The sequence below is a fragment of the Gnatocerus cornutus genome, chromosome 5, assembly GCF_029298725.1.
Source record: "Gnatocerus cornutus isolate USDA-ARS CGAHR chromosome 5, icGnaCorn1.1, whole genome shotgun sequence".
Taxonomy (NCBI): Eukaryota; Metazoa; Arthropoda; class Insecta; order Coleoptera; family Tenebrionidae; genus Gnatocerus; species Gnatocerus cornutus.
The window spans coordinates 9,983,744-10,000,000 of record NC_142237.1 but is presented as its reverse complement, the minus strand read 5'-3'; the positions used below and the strand labels follow the sequence as shown (position 1 = coordinate 10,000,000).

The window sequence follows — 16,257 nt, the reverse complement described above, 5'->3', positions numbered from 1 at the left end:
TGCGCCTGAGCTTGTGACATCCTCCTCAAATTCCTCACTTCCGCCCGCAAATCTTTCGCTTTTTTCTGCAACCCCCGTAGCTGGTTGTACATTTCCGGCGTAAGCTGCAGATCTCGGTACAAAAGCCGGCCATCGTATTGTCCAGGCGATAGCGATGCTGGTTTTGGTGGAGGCGCCGGTTTCAACCGGTCTCTCTCTGAATTAAACACGTTTGTTAAAAGAGTTGTAAACTCAACAGTTACACTGGATCTTGAAAAGTTGAAAAGATTGGTAAATAGGCCGGAAAAAAGACTTACCCTGTGAAGAGGTCCGCGGAAGAGTTGATGATTTTATGGCGGGTTTGGCAGGTTTAGTATCCGCTAGGGGAAGCAAAACACCAAAGAACTAAGTTAGTCGGGAAAAAAATTACACTCATGCATACCGGTCCAACAAGATCGAGACAGTACCTTCTACTTTTTCCATACTTATTCGCAATGCATGCGGCATCTCGGCAAGAAAATAAGAGGTGCGAACTAAATAAAAGTGAGACGAAACAAAAGCGCTCAGCGTATTTCCATTAAAACATAATGCGATTATAATATCAAATAATATTATTATGAGATAAAAGCTAGCTAACTTATCCTTATACTAGCTAGCATTGGCAATGCTATCTAGCTGCGTAATTTCTTTCAGATATTAGCGATTCCTCTCACTCTCTTATCCTAAAATTTCCACAGAAGATTTACATTGTCATTTTAACTTTGTGTACCCGTTAATTGTTTCTAATGAGAAATTATTATATATACTAATTCGCTGGAATTTTAATGCGTTCACTCTCTCGTTTTAATTGAGTTATTAAGTTCGTTATATTTGTAAAATGAAAACCAGAATAAGAATGATATTCCGCTTCAATCTTTAATCAAACGAAAAAAGTTTCAAGAGAATCTTACTTTTGCTAATCTGTTTCATTCTTTTCCTGCATGCCCTGTGTAAGTTAGTACATTCAAGATGCAGTTTTCTAATGCGAGCTACTTGCACTAGTGACTCGAAGAACTGACTGGATTAGGTAATTTTTAATAACGTTTGACCCTCTCATGCCCAAGTTACTGATCTTATCGAGTTACATTCGGATGCAATGTGGGATTAGTTGCAATTGGGTGCCTTTTGAAGTGGATGATTACCTGCATGCTGTGGACTATGTTGTTTCGGCGAGTTCATATCGGGTGGTTCGTCACTGAACGACACGGATTTCTCGAAAGAAACCGACTTATCTAGAAATTAGACGTTTATGTTAGACAGACAAGAACAACACAATAATTATCATTTGGTTCGAAGCAGAGGACGGAGGTTTAATATCATTCTACCCTAACTACTGGCAGGATATTTCGAAAACTCCGAAGAGGAGGAAACAGAGAAGAGCAAGAAAGCCTGGAGATTCTATGAGAGGAAGCACTTTACAGCTAACGACAATGCAAAGAGAAGACGCCACCCTTCTATGAAGAGTGACTTTTCCAAATATCCTGTAGAACTGCAAGCAATATATTTCAGAGATCCCTAAGTTGGAATGGGTATTTACACATCGAGATATACATACTAAGATCATGCTTAGTAAAAATGGTGACTTACGACAGCCGCTTTTGCCCAATTTGGGCGCTTTGCTGTCAGATCGGAGGTACGAGTCATCTGCCAACATAGACAAATCGGGGTGTTATTAAAATATGTACCTCACTGACGCAAATTAAATCAGGCTAATCATTTAAAAACAAGTTAAAGTATGTTATTGCCAATCGAAGGAAAAATCATTTTTTATTTTAGATACGTTTTCTTCATGCATGGTGATGATGAATGTTAGTTGAAAGAAAAAAAGCGACCAAAAGCGGGTGAATACAAACCTGGTAAAGAAGCGGAACTTGAACTGGAGTTCTTATCGAACTCGTCTCCTGCAGGAGAAATGGTGATGTTAGCAACAAACTATTTACAAGCACCACACACATTGCAACATTAGTAACACCATCGACAGGCGCTGATGCTACATGTATAATAGAACATGGACAGAGGCTGAACTGAATTCTAATGAACAAATAAATTTCATCCTATCAGAAAATACTTAATCGTCAATCCGTCGCGTTGCATAATGGTCATAATTAAAGTGATTCTGTGAATGATAATCTACTGTTTTAATTACACTCGGAGGAACGATACGGCTGAATTAATGCCAACTCCTATTCTCTCCGTATCGCTTATCCTTGACGTAATTTCACTAATTGTAAGAAAAAATTGAGTTGAAAAATTTTCTATATCTAATTGCTATTTAGTGCAGTAACAAACACAAGGCCACGCACTCGCAACCACCAAATAAATACCTGTCCGGTAGTTTTCTCTTCCTGGTACTTGCAAATGCGTCGTGGGCGTTTGAGTAAGCGCTTTTTGAACCAGACCTGTTAAATTAGCAAGCTGACGCTCCATATTTTCTACACGCAATCTGAAAAAAAAGTTTGTACTCCCCATAAGATACAGTGAAACCTGTATAAAACGGAATCGCAAGGGACCGCCTGATGGTTCCGTTTTCGACAGTTTTACATTTTATGCAAACTTTTTTATAATTCCAACATCAGATGGTTATTTTTTGTCGGCTTCTCCACACTTTTTTTTAGAAAGAACAATTCAAAGCTTAAAAATTTCAACACCTTCGGCAATTTTGGCTTGCGACTGTAAAAGTAGACCTGATATATACTTCTACGCTAGTTTACATCTTTATTCTTGGTAACACGAATTTTCCGTAACTATTTTTCGTTAAACCAGTTTTTATTTTTTAACAGATGATAAAATTGCGCTTTTCCATATTTATATTGTGTTATTAATTGCTTAACACTTAAATTATCACAAGACAGTCGGCGTGTGACTTGTTTTCTGAAGAATTCCTAATTGTTTCTAAGAAAATTTGTAGCAGTAAATAAAAACTTTCCGTCTTAAAAATACAATGGTCTGTTTTTTGGCTTCCGGGACCGTCAAAATTTTCCGTAATGAACAGAATTCCGGCTTTTACAGGATCTGTTTTATACAGGTCTTACTGTATTTAGACGTATTTGAAAAACGCAGATGTGTTGCTGTTAAGTGAGCCATTGTAAATCGATAAAGTACGCACCGTGTAGCATCATATGGAACGGCCGCAGGAGGCGGAAATGGTGACCGCGGTCCACCCCGTGGTCCTCCTTGAGCTAATTTGACGCCATACAGAGAATACGAGTCGTCTAATAATTCCGTATCGCTGCAATATCTAACTTGATTATACAACCACAATTAGTTGTCAAGTCTTTACCTAACTTCTTCGTCAATAACCGGCGTGATCGAACCAGACCTAGAAGCATACTGGCTGTAATAAGGATCTTCATATCTCGAGCCTCTTTCCGGTGAAGACATGTATCCATCTAGGAGAGAAATTAATAATAAGTCCAACAGATACAGCTTATCATAGACTACCACACAAATCTAAGTGATCAAAAATTCTACGAGTGTTTAGTTTGGTTTCCTTTTCCGTAGTTCTAATCTACTCAAAAATCTAATGCACATCGAATCTGCAGCCACAGGAACCAACCATTCGATGCAAAAAAGTCTGTTTGATTGTAAGGATGGTGCTGACCCACCTGGTACATTAAAAAGAGGGTTGGCAGGCCTTTGGAAGGGGGCGAATCGGTCTGGTGGTCGAGGTGGGCCATCACTCGAGCGGGTAGACCCACCGGAGTACGCACGTTGAGGTTTGGGAGGAGCACCTTTCAAAAGTTACCTTCACCATTACGATTTAAATATTGATGGGGAGGCATCTCAAGTTGGATTTTCCTCTTCCAGAGGAAGATCCAACGTTGGACAAGCACTAGAGCAATAAGCGGCGACTAAAAACTACAGTGCATTGTGTGCTGCATGCTGCATTCAAAAGCTAAGATTCTTCGAGTTCGGTTTGCAGAGGTTACCTGTTGGAAGGGACTTCAAACGGTCCGCTGGCAATGCCCCCACCGCGGGAGAGTAAGTGCGGAGGAGAGTCGCTCCACGGGGGAGGCTGGCGGTGGAGCCCATGTAATAAGGCGCCTTACCAGCGCTGCCCTGGAATAAGAAGTTGAAGGGTTATAATCGAGGACCTAGAAAATTCCATATTTTATGGATATATGGAGGCAGAATTTTAAAAAAGTGTACGTTATTATCATGTCGAAATGATAGACCACTTGGATTTTCAAATCATAATGAAATAAATGCAAATATTATACAGTTTCCAGTGACTGCACAGGCACCACAATCAAATTTCATTTTATCATAAAAAGTTGAACGCAAACACACGTGTTCGTTGAAATGTACATTTTCAATTACTTTCGGCTCGACAGAAAATTTAAAGCAACCGGAAGTTTCAAAATTTTCCGTCCAATGTACGGATGTTAAAAGTGAAACTGAGAATTGGTCTAGACTGTAATCCATAACGACCTCAAAACAGCTCATCGGAAGTGTGGTCCAATTCCCGCTCCTATTTGATCACCCATAAACAATAATTTCTCTCACTTACGCAGAATCCTTACGCAACTTTTGAAAGTTCTTCAATAATAAATGTTTTGTAGAAAACTTTATTGCTTATAGGGCTCCAGGCGCCGAATACCGCTGGTGAAACTCATGGACAACAAAAATCGAATCTTCTTCAGATGCAACGGTATTGCGTATTAACGATAAGCCGTTTCGCATCTGCATTGCTTGTTTGTACAGATAACAGACGGGATATTATGGACATCGATGACCGGGTAAACAGGCTCTTGATGGAGTATTAAAGGAGATTGAACGTTCCGATAACCACCTGTTATAATACCAATTACATCTGACACAGTAACCTCGCGACAGTATTTAATTATTTAACAATTGTTGGTACAGTTATGTATTTAGTCACAGAGGAAACTCTATTAATTTATTTCAAAATTTTCTAATTAAAATATTTATTCACCTTTCACTTAACATTACTTCATTAGAGGTTGGCAATAAATCCAATGGTCTCGAATTTCGGAAACTGCGGGTTTCTGTCATGAAAAAACGTGAGATTGTAGATTTAGAACAGGAAATGGATTTGTTTAATGGTCATAAAAGAAAAAGTTCATCACCATAATTACGGAATCGACTAAAATGACGTGAAAAATGTGAGTACGCATGGGTCTAAACCAAGACCTACATTTCAAGCTGAAACGATGGTATTCCAAGTCGCAAGACAAATTTTCTTCTGTTTGTTATTACTGAAAATACTCAACTAATTCTACTTATAGTGGCTTGACAGTGTAGTATGTGCATAAATACTTGTAGTACGTCTTTCACTTTGAATAAAAATCACGATGGAATGACTTGCAAAATATTCCAATAGCCTGCACTTCATAATCGAAGTAAATTATGACAAGCTTGGAGTACTGTAAACCCAGTTGACATATATCTAGTAAACATTTTATGGCTTAAGTCAAACCACCCTTAGAAATAAAACTGGGTGTTGTGAACTACAGTCGACAAGAGGGTTGACCGATGGTTGAATAGGCGTGCGCCCATTTTTATCGTTCCCAACCGCAAGGATTAGACTGCCCAGTCGTCTCATAATGTGGCCATAAAATTTACTAGGTGTATGTCAACTGGGTTTACAATAGCTTTTTGCCACTTCTCTTCTTGTATTTTGTATATTACATAATATTTTTATTCGTCTTTTTCTGGGTGTTCTAGCATCTTTTGGGTTACAATACATCTGAACTCTTTATGTTCCAATCAACTTCTTGAGATTCTTTCGATTTTCTAGAATTATTTTGATTCTTTAATCCTTGTTTCGACCGTGTAAATGCGTTCTCTTTTATGTCAGCCTCTTGTATTTCCTTCGTACAATCCTTCTATCAACTGCAGTGTTTGTTTTTTCCTTGAATTCTTTTTTATTCCTCTTGAGTTCTCTATTACAAATTGCGGAGTTTTCATATTCAAACAGCGAAAACAATTCCATGAAAGATTGTGTTTGGCATGAACTTCTCCGAAAACAGGAAATCTTTTTACAAAGCCCCAGTTTTCCTGCATTTACTCACAGTCGAATGACATTCTTTACCGTGGTAATAAGCCACGTTAGTGCTAATTTTGTTCTCATGTTTAACACATTCTCGATCATTAATTTTCGCATAAAAACGCTACGCAATGACATTTCTAATGAAATTAACTTTGCGGAGCACATATAGTTTCACACTATCCTTCAAATGTTCACAGTTACTGAACAACTAGACAGTCTACATCTGAATTTACAAAATTCTGAGCAACCTTAATTGGTAATTGACTAATAATTATACAACAGAAGTGTGTTGCGGTTCTTTAAGAGTGGAGGAGGACGCTTGGACTTCCACTTCTAAAAAGAATATTGCCGCAGTAGTCAGCATGGTCCAGCAGTGCTCCAACGTTTCGTAGTTCGTGGGAAAAATTAATAAAGATGTGCTTGAAAAACGTGGACTGTGCATTTCATCATTAAAAGAAACTGTGCTTGATTCGTGCTTTGTGTATTTTTAAATTCCAAGTGAGTGAAGGTGTTCTCTCGAAATTTAACCAGTGATTGGTTTTGTGGAATATTTGCTAATCTGAAAGGAACGTTACGTAAAGCTAATGAGGAATGCACGAAAAAAGTGCATGCACTACTTAGTTCCTTTTGTTTTGATTTTATTATTCTTTTAAACTTCTCGAATTAGTTTAGCACATGTCTGGATTCTGAAGACAATTATCGCTACAATAAACAACTTTCACTTATCACATGGCCGAGTAATGAAGCGGCTGATAGTAAAGTTCTTATTATAAACCGTTAACATAATTTTAATAGTAGGATTCACCGATTGCGTAAGTAAAGTCCACGCATCGGTAAATGACGCGTTCAAAATTTCTCGTGAAAAGAAAGTCGATGGAAATGAAATTTCATCAAAACAAAATGCCATCCTCTCCTTTCAGTTCAAAATAACACTTCAGGTTCTTTTCCGCTCATTTATTTATTCAGATCTTTTGTTCTTATCGACTGATGCGGGTGATTAAAATATATGGGTCACCGATCTGCGTTTCCCCGCGCTAAATTTCCAACCTTATTGATTAATTTCGCTGTGGAACCGTGACCAATATTATTAATCGTGCTCTGCGCCAGAAATCGATCTTTGCACGGAATTACAAAAACTTGTTACTAAACTGATTCATTGTCAATGCTGCTTTCAAAACCAGAATTTCTCCACGCACGGCCGCGACATTGAACTTACTTTTAACAAGGATTCTGTCATAACTACTAATGATTGAAACGCGTGTCTGTTTCAGATAAACATGAAATTTTCACACATTCTGCTCTTTTGTTGCTTCATTTTCTGGCAAAACATTGCAGCGATTCTGAATGACAATGCCGCTACGAGTTTCGTGAAAAATTACCGCCGTCCTCATGACGTTAGGATACATAAAGTCTCTTTTACGCAGAAAGGATACATTCAGGTCGGTATTTCGTACGAGATTTTCAAAAATGTTTTCTTCAGTTTTTGAGGTATATTCGTGATGTGCCGCCCCTTGGTGACTACACCTTCTGTATTTGGGTTAGAAGTAACAATCTGACTTACTCCCAACCGCTACTTTCGTACTCCAGTAAGTTATTTCAAGTTAAATTGATAGTAATAACAGGAAATATAATCCCGCACGACATCGTTAATTTCGACAACGAATTTTCTTACGTGTTATAATTAGTGCTAATTCTCGACATTCACGCACTTTCTTCTTTCACAGAACACGAAGAAGAGCGTTTAATAAGAGTGTGGATCTCGCCCCAAGGCACTAGTATTAACCTCGAGATATTAGAGCATAATATTTTTAAAATTCCCATTCATTTTGTTGAAAACCATTGGTATCACATTTGTCAATCATGGTCTTCAGAGCAAGCCGCCTGGAACTTGTACTTAAATGGAAAGTTACGATCTTCCGGATTTGCCCCTCAGGTAATAAACAAAATTTCGAATTCCAATGAAAGTCACTGACTTCTTTCAGTTGCAAGGATTTAAAATCAAGGGCGGTGGTGACATCGTGGTGGGACAAGAATACACGGATTTTGATAAAGGATTGGACGATGGCATCGAAGGAGATGTTTTCGGTTTTAATTTCGTCCTATCTTCCACTTCTTTCCCGGACTTTCCTCAACGCCGCCATTATGTTACAAAAGAGGAACACGTACGTCCGCAACATTCCGATATTCCTGACGTTTTAAGTTATTTTTCTGTCGAACCAAATCGGAAACCGAAAGGTTTCGCCGATATTATTGACGTTTTTGGTTTATTCGATCAGCCGGCCCGTCGTGTGGTCAGTAGTCACAAAAGAATTCATTTAGGGCCAAGAGTGGTTAACGATATTGAAGATTTTTCACCGAAATCGACCGGATTGAAGCTTGTGGAATTGAGTTATAATTGTTTTTTGGGAGGAGGAGCACCTGTTAGTGGCAAAGATGTTTTGATTAGTTGGACCAAGACGCCGGTGCGGGTATTTGGAGGCGCATTATTAAAAAATATACCGCCATTTTGTACGTGATACACAGTATTAAAGTAGGTGTTCATTAATTTATTATGACGGAAAATCGATTTTGAAAGCAATGACTGAATAAAGTGCCTCAAATGAAGTCATTATTAATAGAGTGTAGGGAAATGTTGTTGTATTATTTCTATTGTTGTTGTTGCCTATATTATAACGAAATAAATAAACTAATTTTTATTTTATTTATTGCTATTTTTATTAATACATTGTCAACCCAATTTCAGGTGTACACAGTTCTCTTTACAGCAACCACAATATATGTAATAGCTTATAAACAAACGGATTTATGGCTGACTCAAAATAAAAACATTTTACAGAAGCTCTTTCTTTGATATTCTGAAATCCTCTTTGCAGCCAGACTCTTCTCTGTAAATATATTCGCCTCTGTTCTCTCCACGTTTTAAAAATGTGTAGTTCATCAATCTCATCAACCTTATTACTTTAGAGTCAATCCCTACCTGCCTCTGTGAGGTTTGTAATTGATTTTATGCGATATCTGGGGGAATGGGGTTACTTAATAATTTCCATTACAAAGCAACATTCGATTCAAACTTTTCAATCTAAAACGAAACCTCTTTGCATCCAGAGAAAACTACAGAATTGTCGGAACTATCAGTTCGATTGAAAGGAAATATAGAAGTTTTTTTCGCATGGAAGGAAACATGAAAATCAAGCAATAACAGAGCCGGATTAAGGACGGCTGAAACCCTGAGCTTATGAGAAAATAATTAGCTCCTTAAAAAATTGCTACTAATTTATTTGATGTTGATTAAATTCTAATGAAATTCTCTGTCGATTCTCTTACACTGAAAATACTGTTTGTTTTCTTTAGATTTTCTTGAAATTCTTTTCGCAGTTTACGGATTTTTTGGATTTTTATATATGCTTATACTCGTAGTGTTCACTCCAGAGCATGTTTACGTTCTCTTTAGATTTATTTTAGTTTTTTAGATTGTTATTACATTTTATTTAAACTGATTTTAAACTTTTTTAACTGTTTGGGATTTATTTTCTTTAGATCGTGCACAAATTCTTCATTCTTCTTCATTGTTCACAAATGTTTAAGATTTTCTTCAGGTTTTTCTTACATTCTCAAAATCCATTGATTGTCTACAATTTCTTTAGATTACTTTTATTCCCAAAAGATATTTTCTTTTGATCTCATACATTTTCTTCAGATTACTTTTTTTTGTGCTAATTCTTTCAAGAGTTTCTTTAAATTTTTCTTACAATTCATTTTTAAATAATTTTGAATAAAACTTGGTATTATTGTAAAAAAGTGTAAAGTTAACTTTTTACCAAGTCACTCGCCCGGTGCGTCCTCATTTAAATCTGCCTCTGAGCAATGAGAAATGTTGAGAATAGTCTTGAATGCAGAAGATCTGCAATTGTGATCTTTCCATTGCACGAGACATTTAAACTTATGATTTATTATCATCGTTAAGCGCCAAAAAATTGACACGGTAAAAGAGAATTTTGTTAAATTAGTAAAAATTTTTAACAACATTGAGAAACTAATCAATTTCTAATCAATATTTTTCAAATGTTGTAACTATTCTCATAGATATTGTGTATATTTATTGCGTCAAATAAGATTATCAAGGACTAGGAATTTGGACTTCCCGATAAAAAAGAGAATCAAATGGATAAAAGACCACAAGCAGAGTCATAAACCCACTAAACTTGTGCTTAAACGTGCAAGTCCATGACTCGCGCTCGCTTATGTTATTGTTTATTTAAGATATGAGTAACCTATACATATTTAATGTTCGTGTTACAAAGCAGTTTAACATGTCCTCCTTCATTTTTAAACACCGATTTTCCGTTCCTCCGCGTACCGCTCATTATTTGCACCATTTAATTCGCGTGAATCCCCAACCCCTACCTGAAGAAGTTCCCAAGCTTTGAAAGCTCATTCTGTCGTGACGTCATGGATCAATACAATCTGTTGTAATGACTTCGAAGTGACGTCAGAACATGTCAGAAATAGCGAGGATGAAGTTAGTATTTTGGTTATTCCCTCACCGGAAACCTTGCATGTAGTTTTTTCGCGTTCGCCGTCGATGCGACTGAATGGAAATTCGGTTTCGTGTCAGTCAGCGATGTGAATTGTCGCGTTGATATTATCGACTGTAAACACTACTTGGCGCGTAGTTTTACCCCAACTGCAGTAGTCATGTCCGTTAGCACTGATCCCATTGATTTTGTGAATTTTAATTTTACTACGTCCACGATGGACGCGTGCTTTGCTGCTTTCGACAAGGACTGGTAAATATCGAGCTTAGAATAGAAACAGCTTGTAGGTTAAGAAGCTTCCGCTTGTCGAACGCTTTTCCTCGAATTTCGCGATTCATGACGATGATTCATGAGCGGCGCGAGAAGAAAATCTTTTTCATTTTAGATTCCCTTGCGATAAATTACAATTGGAGGCCACCGCGTTGCATAATTCCCCCGATCGCGCAAATTTTACAGTCCGTGTAGTTGGTTTTATTGCGCTTTTGTTGATAAACGAAGCGGTTAATTGGACTTTCAAGTCCTTGAACCCGCAATACCTAGCCCATTAATTTGACTATCAGGTTCTTATGCTAATTTAATGTTTATTTTAATAGTTATTAACAAATGTAGAACACTTAAAAATTCAAATCACGGTTTTCAACAATGTTTGCGTCCGTTCTATTCTGATAATAGTGATAAGCTGATAAGACCCAAAAACATTATCTACTGATATCGACAAATAAATAAAAAACTGCTGTGTTTATCTCTGAAATTAATCAAGCCCAAGTGCATCGAAAATTGCGTCCCGTTTGAAAATAATTCCGGGAAGCCCACGCAATTAACTAAATCCCGGATTTTTTTATCGGATATTGACTACCCTGTCGGTCGGAATGGGATATTGATCCGTTTTTTTTCTGATACGTACTGTAAACGCGTTCGGTTTTTCCTCCAATTAGTCGTGTTCGAATCCAACCCTTTCTTCACGTATTCAATCTATTTTTAACCCATAAATTGTTCGAAAAGGTTAAAGCAGCACAACAACCGTATCTGTATCGATTATAATTTTGTAAAATCGAAACTCCAAACTTCCTTGTACGAGTACATCCCATGCAAACAGTGTTTTAAATAGCATGTGCCAAGCATAGTTGTAAAACATTTTATTGCAGCGACGGTAAACTAAACTTTGAAGAGTTCCGCACGCTTTGCCAAGCGCTTTTCCGAAACGGCAAAGGTGAAACGTACGAAGTGGAACCTAAAACTCTCAAAGAAATTTTCGAAGTTTTCGATACCAACGGCGATGAGAGTATTGATAGAGATGAGTTCGTCGTCTGTTGGCACCAGTGGATCAAAACCGTACGCTTGACCCCCACATTTTCTTCTTTATTTTGACTTGATTTTAGATCGTCAAACCTGTGTCGGCTATCCTGGTGATTGACGTTCAAAACGACTTCATCACAGGTAGTCTCAACATCTCCAATTGTCCCGCGAAGCAAAACGGCGAGGATGTGATTCAACCCATCAACACCCTTCTGGAAACTGTTGAATTTGAAACCGTCGTCTATTCGTACGACTGGCATCCCAGCGACCACGTGTCCTTCTTCGATAATCTGTCGTTGAGAAATTTGCATGAAACCAGTGCGGTTTCTGGAGAGGATGTCCAAGTTTACGATACTGTGGTTTTCGAGAGGGAGCCCCCAATGGTGCAGAAACTGTGGCCTCGACATTGCGTGCAGAACACGTGGGGTTCCGAGCTGCACAAAGACCTCAAGGTTAAGTTATTCCGTTGTTTCGTCTTTTTATTGTTAAATTCCAGGTGGTGGAAAATTCCGTGAAAATCTACAAGGGAACTAACCCGGATGTAGATTCGTATTCCCTGTTCTGGGACAATCAGAAATTAGCAGACACCAAGCTAGACTCCATGCTTAAACAAAGGAACGTCACAGATTTGTATCTCTGCGGGGTGGCCTATGACGTTTGTGTTGGTAAAGTTCATCGCGTGTCGGTACAAAACCTTTTGTTTACTACTTTTCTTGTAGCTTATTCAGCAAAAGATGCTTTGTCTGCCGGTTACAGAACCGTAATCTTAGATGATTGTTGCAGAGGCGTCGATCTCCTGGATATTGAAAAAATTAAGAAGTTCGTGAAGGAAAATCACGGCCTCATCATAGATTCCAGTCAAGTCAAAGATATGATTGAGGGGACAGACAGGAGACCAGAACTCGGATACAATTTAGCTTTGAAATTAAAGCAGAATAGACAGTGATTAAACAGTAGAGCTTCCTGGAAGAGTACACTTATATCGAGCTTAATCTACCTACAATCTAGAATCTTCTATTTTTCATGTTTTTGATTAGAGCTGTGAACTTAAGGAGCGTACTTAATTACTTAAATTTAAAATTGTTAATTAAAGTTTGTTAAATCCAAGTCGCATTATTAAAAAATACGTGCTTTGAGTAAAAAGACAAATTTAATTAAAAAAAAAAATAGTTGGAACACACTTTATGGTAGGCAACCAACAATTTCTTCACGTATGCTGCGTATCTAAATTACTTGTTTATTATTTGTTGCCATGGAAGGACGCTCTCATTGCCGATAAAAATAAATTGTTGTTTTTTTATTATTGATATAAATTGAAATTGAAAATTGTTCTCGAAAAATTCATAATAAAATTAGTTCTGGTTTTGACGAAACTGTTTAGAGGATAATAAAAAAATCACTGAGGAACCGCAAAATAAGATATTTTTGCAGTAAAATACAATTAAAAGTGAATACAAAAAATGGATTCATTACCATGATTATAGGAGATCCAAATTATGGAGTAGGAAACGACATTAAGAGAGAATTAAAAAATAACTAGAACATCAAGAAATAAGTATCGAATAAAAATGTTCAAAAAAGAGTTTTGTTTCCTGAATGAAAGAGGATTTGGTTTCAGCTTACAGATATAGTGGGTAAACACAAATAGGTGAAAAAAACAGAAATCAATACCTTGTAACAGTGAAGTTTACCGGAAAGGGGAAACTACAAACAGCGAAATTGAAGATAATGGTCAATGAGGAAGATAGAAGAATAACAAAATTAAACACCACAAGTAAGAAGATTGGAAAAAGATTAGAGCTCATAAGAACCAGAAAAGACCTAAACTCAGATGGTGGAGAACTGACAAGTAAAACCGGTCACATCTACACTCAAAAATCTGATTTAAAACTAATTAAATAGAAGTATAATCATTAATCAATTCTTTACAATAATTATTGCAACCAATTAATTTCATTAATAATTTGTAGTTTCTTTGCAATAATTTTCAATTACAACTTTATATTATTATAACACATAATATTATAACGAAATAGAGACTAATTCAAGTGATTGTTTAAAAAAAATAGTAAAGTTATGTAACACACACATTTTATTATTGCGAAAAAAAAAATATCCAGTCGAGCATAAAATCTACATGCTGTAATTTTAAGTAAAATAAAATGGATTTTCCCAGTAAAATAAATTAGTTTTGGACTCAATACGCCTGACAGAGTAATAAAAAACTCTTCAAATGAAACGTGTGTGTTAAATAAAAAAACGACTTAAAAATGAGTTTCAAAAGTAACGATTTAATTGCAAAATAGCCATTAATTGAATAGATAATTGCGCAGCTAAATATAAATTGTTTTGGTAATCATTTTCACAGTACACAGTATTGCATTAAGTGCAATTGCATTTGCCCATAAAGGCCTTAATCGTTACCAATATTTCATAGTAATAAACCTAATATTCCTTCGGTATTCTACATTACTTCCACACTCTCTAGCAGCTCCAAAAATAAACTATCTTAAATAAATCATATGCGGGTCAAAAAACCGCCTGCCTATCTTTTATCTCGGCAAACTCCTGTTAAATCTGAAAATGTCAACAGACATGTGGGTTTGAACTTTAGAGCATTCGCACTGAAATGTCAATCAAATTAATCCATAATCCGAAACTTTTCCTGTTTCGATTTTTACTAATGCAGAGGTGTGTTTATTTTTTCGCATTGCAACCGGTTCCGAAAATTACATAATTCCTGCATCAACGAGCGCTGATCCTAATACTCCAGCCCTTTCACTCTCTCTTTTGGATTTTATGGCAGAAATCGTCTAGACTATTGTTTTAAAAATGGGTCAATGCTCAAAATATGAAAATGAATTCAGCGTCTTCGAGGCGAGCGGTTGAACACACGTCCGGGTTGGCGCACTTGATATCGTTAGACAATGAAATTTACACATTTCAGCTCATCACGAAACATCCAAACTTGTAAATTAAGATTAAATATTACAGCAAATGAACAATAATAATTTGTATTGTGCGGTAATCACTCATTGTTTTCAGAATGTTACCTACAGCATAATACTGGAGAATTTTGATCAAACTTGGCCCTCTAGCATTAAAGTTATTCATGACTGCACGCTTACTCTCATTAACTTAAATTAGCACAGTACAATTTAATTTGTGTTCTGGATCTGAATTTTGCATTTTTGTAATTTTGCGCTCGACTCTGTTCTAGAAGTTTAAAGTGCAAAGACCTGGGGTGTGTCTCCACCACGTAATTACCAACCGCCCATAAAACCAACGCGTGTAATCTCTGAACATTACAACAAGCAAAAATAGGGCACATTTCACAATTATGATCGATATACCTACATTTGAAAGACGAAATCTCGAATCCTATAATTTGGTAGAAAGGCAGTGAGGCAATGGATTTTAATTACTAAATCTGATGTTTACAAGATTCCAGTTGACAATTTCATCATTTTTCAAAATGTTTACTAATCTTTGGCCTCATGAATAAGCAACGCAGGCACGCGCCTCACGATTTCTGGTTATTATGAAGTCATTTTGGCGACATTAAAACATTAAAATCAAATTAGATACGATTTATACCACCGAAATGTGTCAAAATAACTAATGGTTACAACCGAACTGATTACATCATGCGAATGAACGATTGCTCTTACGCTTTGTGATAAAAAATGGTCTCGGGTGTAATCAAGGTGAATGGATCCTTTCCGGACTTCCGGCTCGTTAATAAAGCGAAATGTATTAATGCCGCATATCCAATGAAGGAAAAGAGTAGGATACTCGGAAGTAATAATTGGGAAAGATTTTTCTGGTTTCGTTAGTATTCCCACAAGTTACTACTATGAACGCAGCTAATTATTTATAGTGAACTTTCCAATTTCCGTACACTGGTTTGTTGTGACCCGTTGAGAAGTGGGTAGATTTTTTGCCATTGTTACATAAACCTACAATTTGAAACAAATGTCACCGCTAATTATGTTGGCTTAGGTGCAATTTTCACTCATTATGTGCGAGAGCCGACGATTTTAACGCAATTAATCAAAACGATTTCAACATTTTCGACAGGATTTCGCATACAGATCCGATTATTGCCCCCAATTAAACGAAAGAAAAAGTCAAATTGTCACATCCGCTGCCTTCACTCCTCAAGATTCTGTCGCATTTTCATGCGCTGCATATTCAATGAATGATTGTCATGGTCACGGCTTTTACTCCTTTATCACATAATTTACTGACACATGCTTATCCTTGATGGATTATGGAAATGGCTGATGAATCAGTATGTATAGAAGCACCTTTCTAATCATCTAAATGCAGTCATAGGCTGCGGTGTGAATACCACACAGGTTCCAATCAATTTTCGTGATTCCTTTCAACTTC

General features: G+C 36.8%; 3 protein-coding genes across 23 annotated transcripts in view; 2 read left to right on the top strand and 1 right to left on the bottom strand.

The window, feature by feature from the left end:
* The window catches only part of LOC148174301 (uncharacterized), a 107,508-nt gene that overhangs the window by 5,952 nt on the left and 85,299 nt on the right, over positions 1-16,257 (bottom strand). For 9 of the 20 annotated variants that reach the window (XM_088037482.1, XM_088037483.1, XM_088037481.1 and 6 more), the window contains 10 exons: positions 3,948-4,077; positions 3,624-3,749; positions 3,299-3,407; positions 3,125-3,256; positions 2,343-2,461; positions 1,872-1,919; positions 1,606-1,662; positions 1,161-1,250; positions 297-359; positions 1-196 (listed from right to left, as the gene is read on the bottom strand). The exon at positions 1-196 is cut by the window's left edge and continues 83 nt beyond it. In XM_088037482.1, coding sequence (XP_087893608.1) covers positions 1-196; positions 297-359; positions 1,161-1,250; positions 1,606-1,662; positions 1,872-1,919; positions 2,343-2,461; positions 3,125-3,256; positions 3,299-3,407; positions 3,624-3,749; positions 3,948-4,077 — 1,070 coding nt within the window. The remainder of the gene's footprint in view (positions 197-296; positions 360-1,160; positions 1,251-1,605; positions 1,663-1,871; positions 1,920-2,342; positions 2,462-3,124; positions 3,257-3,298; positions 3,408-3,623; positions 3,750-3,947; positions 4,078-16,257) is intronic. The other 11 variants (XM_088037467.1, XM_088037470.1, XM_088037484.1 and 8 more) reach the window with 9 other exon arrangements.
* On the top strand, positions 6,156-8,731 carry LOC148174304 (uncharacterized). The gene is made up of 5 exons (XM_088037489.1): positions 6,156-6,529; positions 7,303-7,470; positions 7,512-7,617; positions 7,756-7,964; positions 8,014-8,731. The coding sequence occupies exons 2-5, from the start codon at positions 7,309-7,311 to the stop codon at positions 8,545-8,547; spliced, it is 1,011 nt and encodes a 336-aa protein (XP_087893615.1). The 5' UTR covers positions 6,156-6,529; positions 7,303-7,308; the 3' UTR covers positions 8,548-8,731.
* On the top strand, positions 10,513-12,969 carry LOC148174303 (uncharacterized). 2 transcript variants are annotated; one of them, XM_088037488.1, is made up of 5 exons: positions 10,513-10,550; positions 11,712-11,898; positions 11,946-12,314; positions 12,359-12,527; positions 12,582-12,969. In XM_088037488.1, exons 1-5 carry the CDS (start codon positions 10,528-10,530, stop codon positions 12,806-12,808), a joined length of 975 nt encoding a protein of 324 aa, XP_087893614.1. In that variant the 5' UTR covers positions 10,513-10,527; the 3' UTR covers positions 12,809-12,969. The 2 variants fall into 2 exon arrangements, with proteins under 2 accessions (XP_087893614.1, XP_087893613.1); XM_088037487.1 differs by lacking the exon at positions 10,513-10,550 and adding an exon at positions 10,560-10,818.